At 37.7% G+C, this 26,034-nt stretch overlaps 1 protein-coding gene across 3 annotated transcripts in view; it reads right to left on the reverse strand.

Moving 5' to 3' along the window:
* lrba (LPS-responsive vesicle trafficking, beach and anchor containing) overlaps positions 1-26,034 on the reverse strand; it is an 871,588-nt gene that overhangs the window by 683,825 nt on the left and 161,729 nt on the right. For all 3 annotated transcript variants that reach the window (XM_069926437.1, XM_069926436.1, XM_069926438.1), the window contains 2 exons: positions 24,220-24,343; positions 22,313-22,505 (listed from right to left, as the gene is read on the reverse strand). In XM_069926437.1, the coding sequence (XP_069782538.1) occupies positions 22,313-22,505; positions 24,220-24,343 (317 nt within the window). The remainder of the gene's footprint in view (positions 1-22,312; positions 22,506-24,219; positions 24,344-26,034) is intronic.

Here is a 26,034-nt window from a genome sequence, read left to right on the forward strand (position 1 = left end):
GCTGTCCCTTTTCCACTGGTTTTTAATCGGCACGCTGGTGTCAGCAAGCGCCAGGGATAGAGGCAGTTAATCCCTGCTGTGAAATGACATCATTTGACGTCAGCATTCGGATAGTTTTCCTTTTCCACTGGAGCCTGTCCCAGTAAATTCCCAGTTAATTCCTGGGACAGGGTGCCAGTGGAAAAAGGACTAATGTTGCAGGCTTATCCCTATTTTTTTACAAAAAATCATTGCACAAAAGTGGTAAAAGATCTTATTTATCCTTTTTCTGTGCTTTCTCTTCTACCATGGTTGACAGGATCCCATACATGTCCTCTCATTTCAAACAGAACAGGGGTTTCCCTTTTTCCTTGCCTTCCATCCCACCAGACTCCATTTTCTGTACTTTTCATTGCTTTCAACAAGATTCCACTTCATGAAATATTTTCAGCCCCTTTTACACTTGCCTCCCACTAAATCGGCCATTCAGTGTTGTGGGATAGGAATGGCGTTTTTGCTGTTCACACTTGACCACTCTTAACTGGGACACTGCACGCATTCACACTTGCAAGGAGCCCCAGTGACATCTGAGTAACGCTTCAAGCAATGGTGGACCTGCCCTACATCCTGATCAATGTATTATGATCTTATATTTCAACAAAATTAATCATTCCTAATTATAACATAATTAAGCTTTATGTACAGCACAGTATGAGCCCTTCAGCCCCTGTTGTTGTGCCGACCTATATAAACCTTTATAAGGGACTGTGAGAAAGTGCTAGCAAAAAATAGCAATAGCGGGCAATTTTTAAACAGGGTGGGAAAGTTGGTAGCTCTATTGTGCACAATTAATGCGGTGTGGGTAAGTTGGTAGTGCTATCACACACAATTTATAAAGATTGTAGGAAAAAGGCTAAAGCAGACCTGCCCTCCCAGAATTTTGTGTGCAGGGAAAGGGTTGTTTGCATAACTGCATGCAGGAGCACTCATGGAGGGGTTTCTCTGCCATACAGCATTCTGGGAATTCAGGTCCGCCATCGGTTTTTCCCACAGTCTTTATACATTGTGCACGCTAGCACTACCAACTTTACCACACTGTTTAAAAATTGTCCACTATTGCCATTTATTTCCTCTCTCTCCCGCTGTGACTTTCCCAAAGCAAAGTTTATACCTTCATTTTAATCTTTTCTTCCTTCACATTCCTGCAGTCACGTAAAGGTGATTGTATCATTGTTTCAACTGGTTTCTCTTTATTCCTTGGTCTTTTCGAGGAACATGGACTTCCCAAGTTATCTTAAGCACTTTAGCTGTTCCCACAAACTCTTTTTTTCTTTCTGCACCATTAAACAAACTTGTTTTCTCACTTTTCCAGTCTGGTTGAAAGGTCCTTCACCCAAAGCATCCACTTTGTTTCTCTTCCAAATTATGTCATCGGACGTTAACTACTTGCAATATTTTCTTTGTCACAGAGTAGCAATAAATGGGTTTCCATCAGCAATAATCAATGCAAATAAATAGATTCTGATAGTCAGAAGTTCTCCATATCCACAAATGGATTGACGCAGGTGTTATGGATCCTGCACAGTTTTATTTTTAGATCAGGGACAGGACTGAATATGTAGTGGGAGAGAGAGGAGCACGCACTGTGGGAAGCACTGAAGCAGCATGGTCAAAAAGTGAACAGCTGCTTAGAGCGCGAGAATCACGTACTGGGAGAATTGACAGCCGCCTGGTGCGCTGAAGCCAGTGGGCTCGTGGAGAGCGCACCCACAGTTGTCAAACCCCTCTCTGCCCCTATCAGGAGACCTGAAAGCATGCTCAAGGGCAGTTGAAGTGCCCAGCGCACTGAGCTTGAACAGTTAGTCAGACGATTGTTAGACGGACAGCAGTGAGACAGACGGTCAGTCTGTGTTGTGGGTGCTTACCCAGTAACTTCAGCAGACAGGAGGCTGAGTTGCTTCGTTCATGGGTGCCAGCATTGTCGTGAGGAACCGTCTGTCAGTGTGGTCACCCAACAGCTTCAGTTAGTAAAAGGAGACTGAGCTGCTTTGTCTGCAGGTGCCAGCACTGTTGTCCTGACAGCAGTTTGTGACACTCTGACTCCCAGAGTGTGTGTATGTCTGATCTGTGCTTCTGCAGTCCCCTTTCGAGAAGAGGAATTTGTGTGGCAGAAATCACTTGACAACCCAAAACAGGATTTTAGAGGAGAAGACTCATGTGACAAAAGGTCACTTAGCAGCCCTAAAAAGGGTTTAGGAGGTGTGGATCTCATGTTAGTGACCAGGAAGGAGGTCTGTGTGAAAATTCCCTTGTGAAAAAATTAAAGCTGGCCATTACCACATGGCAAACTCAGGAAAGTCTCTCTTATTCCCCTGCCAAGGTCATAAGTGTGCAGCGATAACAGTCATCTCTGTCCACGTCCAACTAAAAGACCTGTGCACTACACTAAGAAATCAATGCCTGGAGAGCAGATTCTGTGGACTGTTCTTTTGACTGACTGCCTTGACGAGATTGACTTGAGGTTTTGTTTTGGGAGTTTTATTTTGGAGCATTTTGGGCTTGGATTGTAATGGTCTGAGTTTTCTTTTCCACATACACATTATGAATATCTGTTGCTGGTGTATAGTTGCCATAAAGGCTTATGTTTGTGTGTTAAGTTTATTGAGTTAATTCTGTTATTGACAATTGTGAATAAATTTTAAGTTAAACTTAATCTATCTCTTCATGTGTCTCGCAATTGCTGCTGGTGAGGCAATAACACAGGGAATACAAGGAGCAGTAAAGGTAAATATTCCATTATTGTCATGTAATACGACACTACGAATGTAACATACATGAAGTTCTTTAACTTTTGTCTACCGTAAGGCAGACAGAGCTGCCACCTTGTCCAGAGCCCTTCACAGAGACCTACAACACCAGGTGTTCCTCCAAGCACTGACCAATCCTAAACCTGCTTAGCTTCAGAGATCAAACAATCCCAAGTGTATTAAAGTATACAAATGGAACTTAATCCAAAAAATGTAATACTGACAGGACATATTCAGAAAATAGCAGGACTTTAGAACCATTGATGTATAAAGAGTCCTTGGGGTGCAAATTCATAGTTTTCTGAAAATGGCAACCAGGTATAGAGGATAATGAAGAAGATATTAGCTTGCTTGACTTCATACAGCAGAAGTATGAAGTATAATATTTTGGTCATCATTTTACAGCAGGACAAGACAATGGTTTACTCAGACTGAACTATTGTGTGCAGTTCTGTTCAACTCAACATAGAAAGGATGTGGTAGCACTCCTACAAGGTTCCTTCATCTTCTCTGCCAGAGCAACCTCATGCCTTCTTTAGTTCTCCTGATTTCCTTGTGTTTTCATCCATATATTCTACTCTTCATTTGTTCCTTGCTGCCTATACCTACTATGCACTTAATTCTTCTTACCCAGGGCCTGAATATGTTTCACAAGCCAATGTTCCTTATGCCTGTCAGATTTGTATTTAATTCTGACACTACTCTCAAAATTTCATCTTTGAAGGCCTCCCACTCACCAATTACACCTTTGCCAGAAAACAACCTGTCCAATCCACACTTGCCAGATCCTTTATGATTCGAAAAATTGCCCTTTCACAATTAAAATCTCAGCCTCAGGACCGGACCTATCCTTTTTCATAATTACACACTTCCATCTCCTGCCCTCTCTCATTCCCCAATAGGAGATCCAGTATTGCAGTCTCTTTAGTTAGGATCTCTCTCTCTCTCTCTCTCTCTCTCTCTCTCTCTCTCTATAATATATATGTTAAGGAAACTTTCCTGAACACATTTGACAAATTCAAAATCATCCAGCCCTTTTACAAAATCAGAGTCCCAGTCAACATGTGGAAAGTTAAATCACTTGCCATCACAACATTGTTTCTTACGACCATCTTCTATTTCTCTTGACAAATTTGCTCCTCCAATTCCTACTGACTATAGGATGGTATCTATAATATGTGATTATCCTTTACTCATTCCTCAGTTCTAACCATATAACCCCAGTACCCATGAGCACTCAGACTGTCCTGCCTGAGCATCACAGTGACATTTTGCACAATTTGCAACACCACCCCTCTCCTTTTCATTCCTCCCGCTCTATCACATCTAAATCAACAGTACCATGCTGCTCCTCCTCCAATCAAGTCTCACTAATGTCAAAATTCACATGTGCTGATCGCTGCTATAAGCACATCTCCTTTCCTACTATACTCCTTTCATTAAAGTAGATGCAACTCAGAACATTATTCTCACCATGCTCAACCTATTTCCGTCTCTTTCTGCAGGCTTAACTTTTTTCTTTTTTTTTCAATATTTAATACTCCATACATGCAGTAACTACAATTATTATAAGATATCAAAAAGGAACAAATTGATTACATACATGATAGTTTTCACACCACCCTAAAACACCTCCCTCCCTCCAACAAAAAAATATACAAATTGAAAAAGTTTTTAAAAAATTATAGGTATAAAAATAAGAAAAAAGGAAAAGAAAGTAAGAAAGAAAGGATTGCAGAGAGATGTTGTGCAGTATAATTCATCAGTTCTAACATAAACATATAGAGGAGGATTCTGCAGGGCTAGAGGGATAAAAGAATATCACTACAAATTCAATCCTATTATTTGAGGGTAGGGGTGCCAAATTTGTAATCCATAGATCACAACTCTGCATGTCCTTTCCTTTAATCTAGTACCTAACTCCATGAACTAATTTGGTAGACTACTTCATCTTTCCTACCCACATCATTAGTCCCAACATGGACCAGAACATCTTGCTGCTCATCCTCCCATTTGAGAATGCTATGGGCCAGATTCAAGACATAACTGACACTGAAATCTGAAGGCAACATACCATCTGGGAGTCTCGATCTCATCCACAGAATCTCTTATCTGTTCCCCTGCCCATTGAATTCTCTATCATTACAGCTTGACTCCACTTCTGCCTTCCATTCTGAACCAAGGGTCCAATTGTCAGCAACCTGACACTGTGGCTTGTCCCTGGTAGATCATTCCCCTCAATAGTATCTGAAACAGTAAGTTATTGAGAGTAATGGCCACTGGCTGCTTGTTTTCTGTTCCTCTCCTATTAGTAACCCAGTTTCCGGTCTCCTGGGTGTGACTGCCTCCCTGTGGCTCCTTCTGTCTCCTAAATTATCCTGAATTCATCCAGCTGCCTAATATGATCTGTAAGTAGTTGCACTTCTGCAAGGAGCTGATGGATGTACTTCTTGCAGGTGTAGTCATCAGGGACACTGGAGACTTCCCTGATTTCCCATTTTCTCCAAGCAGAGCATATCACTGCTTTGGCTGGCATTCCCATGGCTTACTCTGGGCAATTAGAAAAAGATTTTTACCTGACCTTACCTGTGACTGCTTTATTCCCTGTAGGACTTTTGTTACTCCCCATACTTATACCATTTCCTCAGCCTCTCCTCATCAAAACCTATCAAGCCAAGGCCTCGAAATTCCCACTCACACACTGGCCACTCAACTTCACTTAAACTTCCCTTCTTTTTATTTGGTTGTTGGTTCAACCTCTCTCAGTAATCTCCCACCACTCACTGAGTTCCGGCTGCTTTGCTCTGTTTAAATTTAAAGACAACTCCAACAAAGTTCCCAACACTTGTCTCTCTCAGCAACACATTTAATCAATGTTGAAAAGCTGTACTTAAAGGAATGCAAGTATGTGAAACCTGCTTTTTCTAAATGTATTTCTTAATTCCTACTGTCCTTCTGCTGAATTTATTAAGTTTGAATTTAAAATTAAACACATTTAAAGCATTTAGCATTGTACATTGGCCATTCAGGTACATTAAGGTTTAAAAATGACTTTCTTTATGCAAGGTCCCAATGTTTAAGATTCAAAATTTGTTAAATTATCCAGTTGCTTCTCCATAGGCACAGCCAAAGAAACCATTGGAAAGCAACAGAAAGAAACATCATTTTTCAAAATCTTTACATGCTGACTACAGGAAATTGTATAGAAAAGGAGAAGAGTGCACAAGTGTCAAGAAAGCCATCATGCATTAATGAGTGTGATGTAGCTGTGGGAGGAGTGGAATGCCGTGACAAACAGCTTAGCAGCTACAAAGATGGCAGGAAATCTATCAAACTGTACAATAAAATTGCAATCATGTTTTTTTGGATTTTTAAAGAAAATACACAGATCTTGATGTTCAACACTGCAAATCTTTTCAAATTATTTAACCATTCTGCTATCAGAAATGTCATTGCATTACTGAAACTGTGCAATTACATTAAGTAGGAACACAATTGGCATGAATACATTGAAACAAAGAAAAATCAAACAAGGCACCAAGGAATACTACAGATAAAGAAAATACCTTTACTGAAAGAAAGTCGTAACTGCCACAGTCAAGTTGGAGTCTATGTTTAAAATAAGTATTTTCCTGTTAATTCTACTTTGTTGAAAAACAAACCAAATAATCAGACTGTTCAAGCAAAGCTTTTTTTCATGAAAAAGCAACAGGATCATTTTTCTCAGCACACTCTTCACATCAGATTAACAAGTTTTTCAAAGAACATTGTACAAGTGGATTACTTCCCATATCACTCCCTAAATTCCCAAAATCTGAAATAAAATTTAAAAAATTGACTTTACCTAATCTTATATTCAATTATTGGGCAGTTATCATCCACTATATTATTTTCTGGATGTACTATTCTGATAAATTTGAACACCCTTATTGGGTAGATTTGGAATTGAATTCCATGGAGAGGTATCAGTCGCCTCTTTACTGGGAGCAGCTCTTCCTTTTACACTTTCCAAGATTAGTAGGCGCACCTTCAACCCAATACTTAGACATACATGACAGATTTGGTTTCAATTTTGGAAGTTCTTTAACTTGAAAAATGTTATTTTATCTAGTACCATTTCTCTTAATTATTTTTTTCAACTGTCTATATTGATCATGCCTTCCCTTTTTGGAAAGTTAAAGGAATCATCTCTTTTTCAAATTTGTTTATAGATGGTAGCTTAATGTCTTTTGAACAATTATCCAATAAATATAATATACCCAAGACACTTTTTTAGATACTTCCAAATTATACATTTTCAAAATACCGCCTAACTTTCTAACTTTATACCTACTGGATTTGATTGATACTTTTTTTCATTTGAACCCTTCTTATAAGGGTTTAATAGGTAACATTTATAATAAGTTAAGGAGGGCCTGGGAAGAGGAACTTCAGTTACATCTTCCACAGGAATCATGGGAGAAGATATTTGGATTGGTTAATACCTCCTTAATATGTGCTTGTCATTCTTTGATTCACTTTAAAGTGGTACACCGGCCTCATATTTCAAAAGACAAATTGACCCATATATTTTTCTAATGTTAGTCCTTTTTGTGACGGATGTAAATCAGAGAGGCTTCTGCAAACAGCACCCAGATCACGTGACGAGATAAATGAAAAATAACATTTACAAGATTAGAAATAGATCTATCGACTATTAATTCAAAAAAAGTTGAATTTGTGGGAAAATAGTTTGCTTCTCATAATAAAATTGTTAGAAACTTCAGTTACAATAATTTCTGCAGCCGTTTGGCATAACACTATGTTTCTGAAGATTACAAAAGTCTGACTGGTATTGATGACAATTTTTTATCAATTATCTCTGTGCAACAAAGATTTTAAGCTATAGGTGAATGAAAGGCAAATAAACAATCTCAGATATTATGCAACAACAATAACAAAAGTCTGCCTTATCTATGCTGATGGAGTCTGCTGTCCATTGCCAAGCCTCAACACATGATAAAATTTTAGGTACAATACTAACCAAATATTGCTGGCCAGAGTTTCTCTAAACAAAATACAGTAAAATGTTCCAAAAGCTTTCCACCAACACAACACCAATGCTGTTTGAGAATATGACACACTTAACAGCCAAATGCTGGAGAACAAATCACAGGCCATTGACCCAAGTCTGATGTCCACCTAAAAGAGATGGTATTGAAAATCCAAACGTAACACTGTTGTGATGAGATGGCTAAATCATTCTGAACTACAAGAACATAAATCGTAAGGTCCTCAAATCTTACCTTCTCATCAGTATAGAATCAGTCATCATGCACCAAATAGTGTACACCATTCTGCACTCTGGTTGATCCCACCACAACAAATCTCAATCTGGTGCTCCTGTACAATTTCCATGCCTGTATTTAAATCTTACATTAACCAAGTAATTTTCAACTTTTATGTTCACCAAAAAACCACCTTAAATATTGCTTATAACAAATCCTTGAACCACCATTCCCGGTTGAGGGTTGGTGGTGACGGGCACAGAAGTGGGATTCCTGGTGAGCACAAGCCCCATCACAGACTACTGATGGAATTTATTGTATTGGTGGGAAATTGATTTGTGAATTTTTTTTTAATTTACAGCCTTGCTTATTATATCAGTAATATTTGTATTTGCTGTATCATTGCAGATCACTAAATAACAAACCCATGGAGCACAGATGAGGAACTACCAAGAGACTGTCATTTCTTATTACTTATGTTACAAACTGTCATTTTAACACCAACAGGCAAAGAACCTCTAATGTAAGTTGATCCTCGCAGGTCACAAGGACAGGCCTTGCATTGTAAAACACTAGCACATGGAATCTTGCTCTCTTTTGTTGCTGCCTCAAGTCCATCACTGAATTCCAGATTGCCAGCCATGGGGCGGGCATCAGAGGGCCAACTACAATGGGCCCATCCCAGATCCCGAGCCGTGGTCAATGATGGAAACCAGATTCATTTGATGTACTTGTTAGTTGCAATTAAATTTACTGTTTATAAGTGTACTGTGCCCGTGGGTGAATGGGCATTGTGTGTTTAACCCATGCATTCCCAATCGGGAGTTGAGAATGATTAGCGACGATATATTTGCACCCGATATACCTGAGTGTGTGCCCTTTTGTGAGTTCCCCTGTGCGTAAATAAAGATCACTGTTGTTGATAACGTGTCCACCCATCAAACCTATTCTGAACACAACAGCAAGAAATAAAGTTTTACATCACTAGCAAGCAAGTTCCTTCCCAAAAATCCTACATTTACCCACCTGGCTTGAATATAACCATGTTTGTCAAATAAAGGCTGGAGAGAACAAGATAGTGTGACAAGTGCAGTGTGACAAATTACAGACTCCATCAAATAAGGCTGATGAATGATCATTTACTAAGCTCAACCTACAAGAACTTCTCATGGTCATGAAGGACATTATTCCGCAGATATGCTATTGTGAATGTGCCAAGTTATATAATCTAATTGAATAAAGTTCCTTAGATGCAAGCTACTTATTACACACATCTAAATAGAATCATTTGGGTTCTAGTGGCCCACCCATTTCAATTCCCCATCCCATTCCCTTGCTGACATGTCTGTCCATAGTCTTATGCACTGCCAGACTGAAACCACCAGGAAATTGGAGGAAGAACACCTCATCTTCTGACTGGGCACCTTCCAACGACATGGAATTAATATTCTTCAGCAATTATTAACCCCTCTCCATTACTTCTTCCCCACTTGCCATCCCCTTCCATCTTTGGCACAAATATGATAAATTCTTACTTTGTTCCTTATCATATCCAATTAACACCTTTTGTTGGACTGGATTCCTCCCTCAGCCGGCACTGTCTAAATTCTGAAATTTCTGAGATTTCCTGCTTTTGGCTAATTTTGCTTATTCCTTGAAGAAGGGCTCAGCCCAAAATATCAGCAACATATCTTTGTCTCTTATGGATACTGAAAAGACTGGCTTCTTTAGAAAAGTCCATTGAGGGGGGCGTGGCAAGATGGCGTAGGGAGCGGACGTGCATTCCCGGTCTCCCCCAGGCAGCTATATAAATACCCGTTTTAAGAATATTTCTTTTCTGTTAAAAGTCTTTGTTTTGTTTATCAATTGTTTTTAGTTTAAAATAGCAACAAAGATTAAGGAAAATAGAGTTCAAATACAGAACAAAACTACACTCTTCGACTTTGGAAGAAACTCGGCCTACTTGCCCAGACAGAACCACGGAGTCAAGGCTGGAATTTTCTTAAGAATGGAGCTCATTAATTGGACTGTCGGATAAGCTGGCCTTGGACACCCCTCTGAAAGATGTTTAAAATGGCAACAAAGATTAAGGAAAATAGAGTTCAAATACAGAACAAAACTATACTCTCTGACTTTGGAAGAAACTCGGCCTACTTGCCCAGACAGAACCACGGAGTCAAGGCTGGAATTTTCTTAAGAACGGAGCTCATTAATTGGACTGTCGGATAAGCTGGCCTTGGACACCTCTCTGAAAGATGTTTAAAATGGCAACAAAGATCAAGGAAAATAGAGTTCAAATACAGAACAAAACTACACTCTCCGACTTTGGAAGAAACTCGGCCTACTTGCCCAGACAGAACCCCGGAGTCAAGGCTGGAATTTTCTTAAGAACGGAGCTCATTAATTGGACTGTCGGATAAGCTAGCCTTGGACACCCCTCTGAAAGATGGTGATGAATATTGATTTGAAATGTTTTATGAACATAAATTGCAGTAATTGGCATTGGTTGCCCGTGAGTTTTAAAAATCCAGATAACATTAAAGTTTATTAGTGATTTTTTTTGGATGGAATATCGGAAGGATGAATTTATTATCTATAAATACAGAACAAAATTACATTCTTTGACTTTGGAAGAAATTTGACCTATTTGCCCAGACAGAGCCGGAGTTGGTGCTGGAATTTTCTCAAGAACAGAACTTATTAAAGTTGATTTCGGACTCCTTTTTGAAAGATGGCGACAAATGTTGATTTGAAATATTTGAAATATTTTCTGAAGATAAACATATATATGGAACTCCTTGACCTGCAATAAGGTTTATCAGTGATTTTTTTTTTGGATGGAATATTGGAAGAGTGAATTTATTATCTGTGAGTATGCATACATTGCAAACAGATTTTAATAGTTTTGAAAAGGTTTTTTTTAAACTAAACAACAAGATCAGTTTAATATTGAGAAAATTGGAAAAAATGGAAACTTTATTATTAAATTTGGAAATTCAGTAGAAAGAAACTATGAACAAGATTGATGATTTATAAAATTAAAGTCGAAGGAGCAATGTCCAAGAAGAGTTAAAAATTTTGAATAAGTTTTTCTTGAAAATAAACAATAATTTCAACTTAACATTGAGAAGATTGGCAAAGTGGAAAATTTGGTATTAAATTGGGAAACACAGAAGAAAGAACTTATGAATAACATTGATGCTTTAGAAGAGCAAGACCGAAGGAATTATGTTCAAGAAAATTTTAAAAGATTTGAAAAAAACTTTTTTTGAAAGTAAGTTACAAATTCAACTTGAGACTGAGAAGAATGGAAGATTCGGTGTTGAACTGGGATGTTCAGAGGTGTTTTAATTCAGGAAGACTTGAAAAAAAAACTTTTTTTTTAAACTTTTATTGATTGTAAACAATGTTTAACTCAGTGTTGGGAGGGTGGAAAGGGTGCAAAATTTAATATCAAGTTTGAATTTTCAAAAATAAGAGTTTATGAATAAGATTGGTTAAATTGATGGACCGGGGTTTTATGGATATAAGAAATGATGATTTTTCGGTTTATACGTGTATTTTGTCTGCCTGGGGGGGGGGGGGGGGGGTGGGGGGTGGTACTTCTGCTCCCGAAAGTCATATGCCACTTGTGGTTTATACCACCCATTTGGGTTTTTGGGAATTAACCACCACAAGGTGGTTTCCTAAGGGGTTAGGGGAGGTGGGGGGGGGGGGGGGTGAAAATTTGAAAATTATTTAGTCTCTATTATGTAATATTATACTAAGTCAATTTGAAATGAATGTATGGAGATACTATAAATAAATTTCGAAAAAAAAAAGAAAAGTCCATTGAAACAGTTATTAAATTTGTAGGACAAAACCATAGCTTAAGTCTCCAAGATATCATGCATGCATATATGGTGCAGAATAATCTTATCACAAAGAAATTACAAGGTAATATATTAAAGTATTTTAAGAAAGCAAAAGAAGTGACAAGCAGTGCAGCAGATGCAGTAGAAGCTGCAAGTGTTCAATCTACAAACAGAGCAGCTTTATTCCTCCTGAAATTTGAATTTTAAAATACCGCCTGAGAATCCAGAATATCAGAAACTACCCAATTCCCGAGTGGTCCAGATTTTCAAATTTCTACTATTGTCCTATTGTAGTCCAAATCAAAATGATCTGAAACTTAATTTCAGAAATTACCTTTGGGTAATAATTGCAAAGAACCTTTCCGGTTCACTTCTAAACTTAATTCTCAGTCTATCCAATATTATTATACTAGATTGTACTGCTAATATGATAACAAAAGGAAAAAAATAGACTAACCACATTCTAGTCAACCCAATATTTGGTATGGATAAAATCCCAAAAATAGTTCTTACTTAAATAAATGGTTTGGACACTTTTGAGGAGAGATTACCTGCTGGTCATGTTAAAAAAACAATGATGTTTTAATTCATATGTTCTGGACTTGTCAGAGTCTTGATAAATATTGGAACGAAGTATTTCAAACTTTCTCTGCACTTTTTAAAGTTAATTTAAAAACAAATCCCCGAACTGTTTTAGTTGGTATTGTTGGAGAGAGTGACATAACTTTAACAACATTCGAGCTGCATGTATTACCTTTTATTTCTCTTATGGCTGGGCGGCAGTGTAGAGAAACATTAATTCCCCACCAATCATGCTTGATGGCTAAATGACGTCATGTTTAAATTTAGAGAAGATTAGGTGCTCAATTTCATATTTTAATTCAGATTTGCATTACATCTTGAAGATTTAAGCTATGGTTCTTTCCTACAAATATAATAACCATTTCCATGGACTTTTCTGCAGAAGCCTTATTTATATCATAAATTGTAGACTTTCCAATGTCATACATTTCAGCAGTATTGCTCACACCACATTCCAGTTTCTTAATTATTTCAAGTCTGTCACTCATTTTCAACATGTTCTCCTTTCTCTTCAAACTGTGATTTATCTACTTTAGGATCCATTTGTTATGGGCTTGTAAATACGTATGCTATATGTGGTTGTCGCTGTGCATCTGTGGCGCTTACGCATGCATGCACACAAAAGCATGCTCCATTTAAAAACTTTGAGAGTTTTCAAAAAGTCCGGATTCTTGGGTGGTCTGCATTTCTGGCATCCAGATTTTTGGACTTCTACTGTGGGGACCCTTTTTTAATTACTTTTATAATCTTTGATTTCTTTTGAAGGTAGGAATGTTGACTAATGAGGTAATTTATCACTGATAAGAATTGCATCTTTTTTTGGCCAAACAACTTCTTTCTTGGTAGTGGGTTTAGATTTTCCTTTGTTTCAATAAAATATCAATACAATATAACCATATAACCATTTATGGAGCGGAAACAGGCCATGTCGGCCTTTCGAGTCCGCACCGGTTCACTAGCACAACTCCACTAGCTCACGATGACCTTTTCCATCCAGCACGGAGCATCTCTGACCCAGTACCATTGGGAAGAAGGTACAGAAGCATCAAAATCAGGACTTCCAGACTGGGAAATAGCTCCTTCTCACATGCTGTGAGATTGATGAACAGCATCTGTCTTTACATATATATAATCTTTTTGATTAAAATTCAGAGTACCTTGGATGAAATTATACAATTTAAGTGCAATGCATCCTTTGGACTTTTAACATGTATCACTGTATGTTCTCTATTTTTTGTTGCAAAATTTCAGTGTTAACAAAAATATTGGAAAAAGAATGTTTGGAAATGACACATTTGATGAGGAGGAAGAAAATGAGAGGCTGCAGGGTGATATCAATGGACAGTTCAGGTAAATAAAGGATCAAATGAAATTCGACTCAGGACGTGCAAAGTTAGATATATACTTGGGAAAGACAAAATTAGTAGGGAAACGAGAAATGGCATTGCAACCTTTGAAGAGGAAGAAAGTTTCCAGGTTCTTGGAGTGCTTCTGGCAGTATATATGATCTGATATTGATGCATGGAACTTAACTGCAGAGGTCATATTGAAACTGTATAAAACACTAGCTAGATCGTAACACATAGAATGCTGTTCAATACATTACAGGAATTAAATGAGTGTACTAGAGAGCATACAGAGTTAAATTAATGAGAACATTGACTTATCAATCCGTCAGTGCTCGTGAACTAGCTCCAAAACTTGGGCTTCTATATCCCCCCTTTGCATCTGGATGCTTGACTTCCTCAATGGAAGACCAGTCAGTACAAATTGGAAACAGCGTCTCCTCCTCATTGATGATCAACACAGGCACACCTCATAGATGCATGCTTAGCTCACTGCTCTTCACCAATGACTGTGTGGATAGGCACAATTCAAATGTCATCTACAAATTTAGCAATGACACCACCCTCATTGGCAGAATCACAGACAGCAATGAGGGAACGTAGGAGGGAGATAGATCAACTTGTTGAGTACAACAACCTTGCATTCAACATTAGCAAAACGAAGGAACTAATTGTGGTCTTCAGAAGGAAATCAAGAGAATAAACCAGTCTTCATAGAGAGGGTCAAGTACATAATGAGGGTGTTAATGAGGGTCTGTCCTGGGGCCTCCATATCGATGCCATCACGAAGAAGGAAAATCAGTGGCTATACTTCATGAAAGTTTGAGGAGATTTGCTATGTCACCAAAGATCCTTGAAAATGTCTACAGGTATACCATGTAGAGCATTCTGACTAGTTGCATCACTGTCTAGTATAGAGGTGCCAATGCACGTCATAAAAAATAATCCAGAGTTGTTAACTTGGTCAGCGACATCATTGGGATCAGTCTTCACTCCATTGAGGACATCTACAAGCGGCTTTATATTAAGAAAGCAGCCTCTATCCTCAAGAACCCCACCACCCAGGCCATGCCATCCAGACACTGCTCTCATCCAGAAGGGGCAAGAGGGATCTGAAGATAAACACCCAACAACAGAAGGATGCTTCTTCCCCTCAGCCATCAGATCTCTGAATGGATAATAAAAAGGTTCCATTAATGTCATGTAATACTACATAATGTAACATACATGAAATTCTTTAACTTTTGTATACCATAAGGCAGAGTGAGAGTCACCACATTGTCCAGCGTCTCTCATGGAAACCTATAGCACCTGGTGTTCCTAGGCAGTCTCCCCTCCAAGAAATGACCAGTCCTGTGCCTACTTAGCTTCCGAGATCACACAGTCCCAGGTGTATTCAAGCTATTAGGTGCTGTTCACTACCTCACTTCCTCTTTTTTTTGTTGCATTATTTATTTATTTTGAAATGTAATTTATAGCAAAGGATGAGTAATAATTTAACTGAGGTGCAAAATGATGAAAGGAATAAATGAAAATAAAGACCCATCTTCCTTGTGAATGAGGTCAATAACCATGGTTTAAAGATAATGGTAGAGAGATTAGAGAGGAAGAGCAGCAGAAATATTTGCATCAGTTATGGTCTGGAATGCGCTACCTGAAAAGTCAACAGAAGCATTAACGTTTGTCACACAAAACAGGAGGTGAAGCTCCAAAAACTGGTAGTTGGAATAGACTGGCATGCAGGAGTGCTCTGGAAACTTTGAATAACTCTATCCAGCTGACAGGAACAGAGTGGTCCAGTAAAGTTCTTGTGCTCTAGGAAGGAATATTCCACCTGTGCTCTGATACTAATGGAGATCAATCACAAACCACACATTATCAAGAACAAGCAGGATTCTTTTCTTGATTATATTTGGAAAGTTTCTCTTTCTAGTCCTTCATACTAAAATGGACAAATATTATTATTTCAAATGCAATAATTATATAGTAAACATAACTTTAAACCTAAGATGTATGCCAGCAGGAAACAAACAGTAGTCTGGAAATTTAATTCTATATGCCTTTTCATCTCTCATGGAATTAAAATCAATTTTTCCTTAAGTGAAGCATAATAACAGCTACTTCCAGATCAATCCACATCACTTTAAATTCAATGGAATACTTTGCATAGCGAGCACCTTTGGGACATAAATATGATTAGTGCATCATGTATATGATGTCATTCACCACGCAAGATTTATTTTGAAACATTACAGAAAAAGTTAGACGACATCTTTGGGGACAACTCTCACCAACCTGAAAGTAAACTAAAATACTTAACTGAAAGCTTGCCCTAACAGCACACCACCTCCATCCATTCCAATCATCAGACACTAACTGCAACCATACCTAGCCGTGCCAACCCCACTGTAATAGGCAGTGACCACCACCTGGTGGCACTGTTGCATTCCTATTTAGAGGACACACTGGCTGCCAATCAAGGTCAAGACTTTCCCCAAGGCATTAAGATGACCCTTGCGATGGGCCCACCTAAATCACCAGGTGCTGCAGTCCAGGCAGTCTGCCCAGACTGAGCTCTGACCTTCACCCAAATGGCCCAGGTGAATCACCTCGGCTGACCCCTGCTGAGCCCCTGCACTTGGCTTTGAGCCATTGGCCACAGCAGCCAACGAGGTCCAGCCTGCCCCGAGTGCTTGGACCCCCAGTACTGCCTGAAGAACTATAAAGGACCATGTGGCCCTTTGTTCTGCCTCTTTGGACTCATCATGGCACGTAGGTAGCACCTTTCACACTGGGTTGGGGGGAGTCCTGAGGTCAGGTAGCAAGAGCCGAGTCCATACCAGTCAAGGGGTGGGGACATGTAGAATCACCTTGATCCTGACTGTTGAATGTGTATATTCATGTAATTTCCCCCAGTCTTCTGTCGGTTCCTCCCTCGTTAACCGAAGAGTATATTTACCCCTTGCATATTGTGTGTGTATGTGTGTATAGGTTTGCCTAGTATATTGACCCTGTTGTCCCATTTGCATCCCTGAAATAAATGTGTGATTATACCTCAACTTTAGTCTGGTTCTTAACCTGAGGAAGCCACACAAACCCAAACAACACCCACCACCATCCAACCTCCCAGCCTCTGGACCCTATTCTCTCATCTGACTCTGAACTTTGGCTTTATACCACCACCACACACTTCCCCTCTGCATAAAGACAATCAACACAATGAATACTTGAGGACTCAATCCCTTGCAATCATTGCCCTTCCCACCTACCAACTGGCCAGAATACTGCTAAGCTTCTGAGACAGCTTCAGTTTAGGACAACCATATGGCATATTTTTAAACTCAAAGTGAAAAATAACCAAAGCAATTTTTGGTTCACTGCATTCAGAAGACCTTTCAGAATTTTTAGGCAACTATATTTCATCAACCTACATCAAATGTAGACCAAATACAGTGGAACAGTATTTATGTCAAAGATCACTTTTTTAAAAAATAAATAAAATCAGGCCAAGAATCAAATCCATAGCTGAATCTATTACCCGTGGCACATCAAAGTACCACTAATTGGTCCATTCCAAGTGTAAAGAGTCATTTTAGTTCTCAAGCAAAAACAAAATGCCAAACGTATTCAGAAGATCTGTCAACATCAAAAATTCAACAGTTTCAGTTGCATCTCATATTTCCTGTTTTCATTTATTTTCTCTTCTGGTATTTTAGATTTTATTTGCCTTCTCCATTGTGATTCCCCACCCTGAAGTCATAGTGCAACCACTCTCTTTCAACCAATCACTATTTGTGTAGTTCAATTTCGCTGAATCTCTGCCCAACCAAACACCTTCCCTTTTGTTACATCCACCTCACTTTTCCTCCAATGTGAAAGTTATTTCACTTTTGACTTTCTTTTTACAGTTCTGATGGAAGATCATATCTGAAACATAAACCAGTTCCATTTTCCACACATGCTGCCAGACGCGCTACCTATTTCCAACACTTTTGTTGTGATGAGATGTTTTCAGAGGCTGGTATTGAAGCACGTCACCTCCTGCCTGAGAGGCAACAGGGATCCGTTCCTATTTGTCTACTGCAGCAACAGATCTAAGGCAGATGCCATCTTACTTGCTCTACACAAACCGTGAAACACCTGGATAACAAATGCACATACATCAGGATGTTATTTAACGACTATAATTCAGCATTCAACTTCATCATCCTCTCAAAACTAAACAGCAAACTCTAAGACTTGGGCCTTAATACACCCCGCTGTGCAATAGGATTCTGGATTTAGTCACCTCCAGACCCCAATCAGTGAGCATTGGCAAGAACGTCTCCTCCACCATCTCCATCAACACCAGAGCACCACAGAGTTGCATAATTAGCCCTCTGCTCTACTCGCTTTACACCTACAACATGTCCTTTACAAATTTGCTGATGATACCACAGTAGTTGGCTGTATAAAGAAGGGCAATAAGTCAACATATTGAGCGAGATTGAAAGCTTGGCTGAATGGTGTACTAATAACAACCTCTCACTTAATATCACCATGACTAAGGAACTAATTATAGACTTTAGGAAAGGAAAACCAGAGGTGTATGACCCAGTGATCACAGGGGGAAATCAGAGGTGGAGAGGATGAGCAAATTTAAATTCCTGGGAGTCACCATTTCAGAGGACCTCTCCTGGACCCATCATTCCAATGTCATTGAGAAGAAAGTACGTCAGAGCCTCTACTTCCTCAGGGGTTTGTGGAGGTTCAGTGTGCCATTAGAAACCTTGGCAAACTTCAACAGATGTGTAGTGGCTGCATCGCGGTCTACTATGGGATCACAAATACCTCTGAGAAGTGGTTTTCAAACGGCCCACCTAAACTCACATTCAACCTTAAGCAATCCTTATGCCATAAGTACTCTGTGATTGCTTAAGGTGGTATATGAGTGGGAAGGGAAGGTTGAGAATCACTGCTCTAGACCCAATTGTTACTGAAATATTTTGCTTGAGAAAAATTGTCATTGGCCCATTTCCTTTGGAGTTATGAAACCGTGCACATAATGAGTCAATGAGGTACGATTATAACAGTGGTTTTCAAACCTTTTCTTTTTCACTCACATACCAACTTAAGCAATCCCTTACTGAATACAGAACACTTATGGCATAGGGATTGCTTAAGATGGAATGAGAGTTTAGGGGGGCAGTTTAAAAACCACCGATCTACATGGATTTATGGCCATCAGAGTGCAGCAGCAATCATCAAGGATCCACACCAATCAGGACTGCTGCCATCAGGAAAAAGGCATAGGACTCAGACCATTGGACCCCCAAATAACAGTCTCAATCAGAGACTCATTCAAAGACTCTAACTTTGCACATTATTTATTACTGCATATTTAATTTTTCTGATTTTGCCCAGTTTATTTACATTTCTTTCTTTTTTACATTTCTCTCTTTGCATACATATTTCTTCTCAGGTACAGTTAACAGTCACAAGTAAGTAGAAATTCTGCCTGGTCCGCAAGAAAAAGAAATTCAGGATTGTATGAATGTAACCTGACAATAAATTTGAACTTTGGCATTTACAATATTTTCCATTTGAATCACTTCCGAATGAACACAAGGTCACTCACGAAACTACATGGGATATTGCTTGGTGAACTGAATGGTCTCTTATGTTATCTTAATTCCATATCTACTAATGTAGAATCCAGAGCATTAATGTCAAAGGTAATAAAAGATATCAAGGCAAATCATAACTTGGTGACCCCCTAAATTACTAATTGGCTCATTTTTATTTGATAATGTAGAGAACTTAATAATATTAATTCATGGTGATGTACTTAAAGTAGTTCATTTATCAATTAGCAATGATTTTCATTAATATGTTATGGGATTTTGAAAATTGTTTTAACTGTAAAATGAACATGTTTTTATGATTACCACCTCTTTGTAGAAAAGTCTCAATTTTGCAACATTAAATTTGTTATGCTTCTTTCCAAAATATTCAATATTTTTTCTCCCCAAATCCAATCACCTGACAAATAAAATGTTGAGCCAAATTAGTGTTAACTACAAGGATTAAAAGGACATCAAGAGTTGATTCAGACGTGCTTTTGCCAGTTTACATATCTTCTCAGGTCCATTTTAACAGGGAGTCCCATGGAAAAGAAACAATCTGAAATTCACTTTTTGTTCAGCGTCTAAGTGGAGTACGGACCTAAAAGCTAAAATAGAGTTTTTTTTCTCTGCAGTACAGGCTCTTGAGTATGTCACAGAAAAAATCTGAAATATCAGAAATGAGTTTTAGGTGTGGAATAGAGATAGGAACATTCTACATGTTACATGGTCGTGTGTGAGACCTTTCTGGCAGGATATTACTGAAATACTAATCAGGATAACAGGGGTGGCCTTAGCAGACGACCTGGAGCTTTATCTTTTGGGCAATTTTATCGAAATAAGTAATAAACTAACTAAATTCCAAATTTCATTTGTTAAAATAGCTTTAGCTGTGGCAAAAAAAAGTGTTGCAATTACTTGGAAGTCCGACTCCCTTTACAGAGAGCACGATGGAAGTCAGAGATTAATAGTTGTATTTGTATGGGGGGAAAAAAAACACCTACCATATGGCAACCATATCTTGACTATATAGGGGCCCAAATATAAAAAGGTGCTACTGTTATAAAAATATAATTGACCTTCCCACTGAAAATTTTCTTTTTTAAGCCCAATTGTAAACCCTGACAGTGTACGGATTTACACTGAGAAGAGGAAGGGGTTATTGTGTTTTGTTTTGTAAGAAAAAAAACTAACATACATATATATTTATATATTTTGAAAATTAAAAAAATTGCTATGTATATTTATGGAAAAAAATATTCTAAAGAAGAGTATGTCACAGAACACGACACAATGTTCTACTCTGAATTAGATCAAATATGTACCATTAGACAAAGATATGGTTTTATTTAAGAGTCTGAGAATCACTTGCTCCTCTGGATTTTCAGGCAATTTGGCCCAACCATTCCAAATGCCCACTTTTCCTCCAATCAAACATTTCTAATGACATTTATCCAATCCATTTGTATTCAATCATCTAACCAAATTGATACATGTTTATAACTTGCATTAATGGTACCTTTTTTTCTCTTACAGATGGATTTTAACATGACAATTTCACTACTATCCTGAATCTAAGGAATAGTGACTAACTTTCTATGTGAAGCAAGTTTTAATTGAGATTCCTTGATCTGGAAGTTAATTGAATGACTGCAAAGCTGCATTAATTGGTTACTGCTTTGCATTCCAAACACAATTCTGGTTAATTGCTTGTTCTTTACAAATTCTGTATGCCCAACACCTTGATAGAACTGCCTTTGTATCAAAGTTGTTTCTTTCTCTTGGATTGGGTTGCACCCCCAGCCCCCATATCCATTCACTACTATCAGATTCTATCTTTGACTCCTCCCTTCTAATCCACGACCTTTCTGTCTAGCCCCAGTGCCTCTAACCTCAGACCCAATCAAGGCAAATTAACAAAAAAAAGGGCTATTCCCTAGTGTAAAGGCAACCCAATAGTGCCCAATCTCAATGTAATCACTACTGAACAATAAGTATATTGAGTCACTTTTCTTTATATCCAACAGCCTCCCTTCTAGTTGATGGTTTCTCAAGGATTTGGAACCTTCTTCATTACAGTTATTTCCCTTCAATAAAATGGTACAACATACAAAGCCAGACCAAAATGTCTGAATTTTCATGTTAAAGATGGTGTAATCACTTACTAATGCCTGATTTACGTGTTAGTTGTTTTTTTAATGTTTCTTCTGCATTGACACTTGGAATTTCTGTTCTCAAAAATTTAGGTAAATCTTAGTATAATTGAAAAAAATAAATTCAAATGAACACAATATGAGCAGTGATTCCCCAGCATAAAATCTTGGAAATCTCAGCAGCAGGGGGGGGTCTCCCACTGAAATCTAAAAGGAACTCAGAAGCAAAGTGCCTAGAGAGGTAGGGTATTCAGTTCTGCTGCCCAAGACTTGAGTTTTTTAAAAAGAAAATGCCAGTAATTTAATTCTGATCCACCGGCATTTCCCAGCAAAACACAGACCACAATATAATTCCATTGTCTGATTCACACCACTGATCCCCATTCTCACTGTGCACTTGCCCACCACAAAGATCATGTATGCCTCCTTGTGGCTTAGAAATTAAAAGCAATCAAACAACATTTTACCATGGTCTTCCTTGGAAATTTCATTAGGAAAAGATTCATCTAATGATTATATATTTTTTTTAATCCATTTTTGATCATGCCACTTCTGAAGCTGATATATTAATGGATTGACATTTGAAGTCCACTGCTCCATTGCTTAATGTTTGCTCTTTTATGCATTCATAATGATATGTATTGGGAAAATGACAACATAAATACTTAGCAAAACAGCTATTCATATCTAAGTTATTATCAATATATTTAATAATTCTCACCTTAGAATGTGTAATTGAAAGTGTATCCACCCAGACACGCCAGCCACCCCACTCGTACTTCACCGCATGATAAAGCAATATACGGAAGATAGCATACACCATCTCTGTTAGTTTTTGCTCTTCAGAATTCTTCGGGCTGACATAACAAAGAGATAACATCCACTCTTGCCACACTGAGCACTGCAGCAAACTCCTGCAAAACAACAACTGCCATTATGAATTTTAGTCATTACAAATAAATCTAATTATAAAAAGCAGATACAAAACAGAGCACAAGTAAAAGCATAAAATTGCCTGATTCAAATTCAATAATGAAAACTGACTACACATTATGTAAGTTTTTTTTGTCAATATAATTATCTACATTTATTCCAAATGTCGTATTTTAAAATGTAAGCAGTTTACCACAATCATATTGAAGATGGAGCAGGCTGAGTGGAATTAATGATTTGCTAAAGAAAATTTCAGCCTGCAAGTATTTAACAAAACTTTAGATGCAAGATTTTTTTTAAAATTTCTCCAAGGAAGCAAATTTTTTAGGACAAGAATAAAATTAAACTAATTTAATTTATTTTTTTTATATATCACAATTATCTGGCTTCTTGTTTGTTAAGCCAATTGTTTGCCATATTTTTCAAAATACCAGACCTCAAGAGCACATTATTGACTTCAAAAACATTTCACATATCCTGTAATGAAAGCATTCTATTTCTGTAAATATTTGGCTTAATTTTGGCATTCAAAAAGTCATTTACATTCCTTCAACAATATTAATTTGTTCATGTGCAGAGGGTTTTCAGAAAAATATTTCAAATTAAGTGAATGCCTGAAAATATGGGCACCACATCAGATGTAATACTGCTAAGAATTTTACAAATATATAATTAGTTGATGGCAGTATAATTTTGCAATTATGCAAAGATTCACAGTTTAGAATAATTCTCTAAAATGACAAATTCTCCTTCACGATACGCTGTGCTGTAACAAATTCTTTACACAGTTATTTAATTTCTCAACAGTAGAGCAGGGCCAAATTTTACACCTGGAATTATACACTGATGCTCAAGTCTCGAGCTCACTCATCTTTCAGAAAACGCCAGCCCTTCCGGTCTGAGCTGCCATCTTCCTCCATCCATTGCAAATGGCTCGTCCTGCTGGCCAGAATATAGACGTTCTGTGCTGAAAGTTTTGACAACTAGCAGTTGCAAAACGCATTCCTTTAATTTGGCATCTGCTCGTTTCTTGCTATTCCTGATGAAGGGTTTCAGCGTGAAGCGTCAACTGTTTTTTGTCTTCCATGGATACTGCCTGATCCACCGAATTCTCCGGTACTTTTGTGTGTGGCTTATGATCTTTATGACTTTTGATAAGTTATTCAGGAATTAAGTAATGAAGTAGGTTTGCACAATGGCTTTATTGAAAAGATGTTGGATGAGTCATTGGGATGTAGGCTTTATCACCAGGGGAATAAGGAGGCCAAAAATTTACTTGCATTCACAAGTCAAGGGAAGCATTTCCCTTCAGCCTCAGCATTTTTGGAATAAACTGTCTTCATAGAAAATAGATTATATGCTGAGAAAAGGTAATGAATGTAAGAGATGGTGCATTTTCTCGATTTCTAATAGATTAAGTAATGTTTAAAGAATAGTCATGATGAATAGAATTCTGAATTTACCATGGAACAAGTACACCTGAAATAGTCTATTCCATAAAGCTTCAGGCAACATCAAAATTTAATATTATCAATAATCTAATATCAGAAAATAGAACATAGTAGGTGAGACAATTCAAAGTGATTTGTATTTATTACAAATAATTGGTCCAAATAAATCCAATTATCATATCAAAGTAATTAATTCACTTAAATAAACAACAGTACATGGATTTTAAACCAACAGCAAACGCACCTTCTATTTTCTCGGCTATTGTTGAAGAGTTTGATCATGTCCGATAAGAAAACACGACAAACCTCTACTGTTTCTTGACGTTGAGGAGAATGTCTCAGAAGTGTTGCAATCACCTTCAGAATTTCTGAAAAATAATTAAAAATTAAAATTTACAAGGTCAAAATTGCAGGAAGTTGTTTCTACGCCCTCAGTTTTAAATTCAGTGCTGTCTTTATATAATGTTATCATGTCTCTTTTTTTCATGATTCTTCCAATCATAGAACCATCTCAACATTTTCTCATGTCCTCTTTGGATCTTCTGCTTCAGTAAGATCATTGTTCATTCTGCTTAACTCCAAAGAAAATAGATCTCACAATTTAGCCACAACCTTCACTTCCCAGGGTCTAGTTTGTCTTTTTTGGACTGCCTTTAATGCCAAGACATCCTTCATTTAATAAGGGGAACAAAAATGAGCTCGATACTCCCGTCATTAGTACCAGGTAATTTTAACAATACTTCTAAGCGGGCAATTCACCTGCCTGTTAATCTTTTACATGGCATGCCAAAGAATATCTGGATCCCTCTGTACTTTGCTCATTGATATATTCTATTTTTTCCCCAACTTACAATCAAATGAAAGTGAATGGCCAGTGTTTAATGAACCTGTGAATTTTACAACTGTATTAACTTTATCCATGTCATAAGCTTTACATTTATTCACAGTATACTGCTACACCATGGCTGAAGCAGGTGCAATCTACAGATGACTTTTGACAGCATTTTCTTTACCCACAATCACTAACACCAAGAACAAGAGAAGCCATATTATTGAACGCTCACCTCCAGGTTCCCTTCAATCAACTTGTCATTGACACCTTGACACTGGTTCAGAAACATTTTCACCTTCTTATGCATCTTCTATATTGATATCACAAATAATGCAGCCATTTGAGGAAAAGGGAGCATATACTTTCTTAAAGCAACTTGAGGTGGGAAATAAATGTTGCTTTATCAGCGTCACCCACTTACATACTGTGGCAGATCATCTGAGACCACAAGTACTATGGGCCCAGCAAGGTCTCAGAAAGATACTGCAGGCCTTCTTGGAGTGCAAGAAGCTGATTATACTGACAGAATAGCTTTGACAGTCTGTAGAATCTGTAAGTTACTCAGATATCGATTCTTTTGATATCTACAAACATTCAAAATGACATGAGGTTGACTTTAAAAAAGCAAAAAGTTAAAAAGAATAAAAATTATTTAAAATATTTCAAAGTTTAATGTTTAAAATCTCACACTCTCAATATATAAATATTGAAACTAATTTAATTAACAAATAAAAAGCCCTAAACACCATTCACTCTTCATTTTAATGGACATAGTCTATTTTGTGTAAACTCAGCAGATGGCCTTCCTTGTCTTACAGCTAGAAAATCTACAGAGGATTGGCACCCTTGTACAGACTACATTGTATCCAACAGTGCTATGCAAGTGTCCTGCAGTCATTGCTCTGCTGAGTAGAAAGCTGTTTGTATTCAATGCTCATGCAACAATTGAATATGCAGTACATTCTTAAATATAAGCATTTCCACACGAGAGCAGCCCGATTACAGGCATATTTCCTTATTAAGATCTCAGCAGAAGATATAAATTTACATTTGTTGTCCTATTGTTTTCTGATGCAAAATTTGTAGTTATGATTAAGCATTTTCTTTCTTCTCAATTACATCTTTGTCTTTCCAGGATCCTTCACAACACGGATATGTGCTTTGACAGTTTAACTCCAACAAAACAATTTAACTTTCTGTTCTACAATTTATTTCAATGCAATACAG

Source organism: Narcine bancroftii, chromosome 3 (assembly GCF_036971445.1).
Source record: "Narcine bancroftii isolate sNarBan1 chromosome 3, sNarBan1.hap1, whole genome shotgun sequence".
Classification (NCBI taxonomy): Eukaryota; Metazoa; Chordata; class Chondrichthyes; order Torpediniformes; family Narcinidae; genus Narcine; species Narcine bancroftii.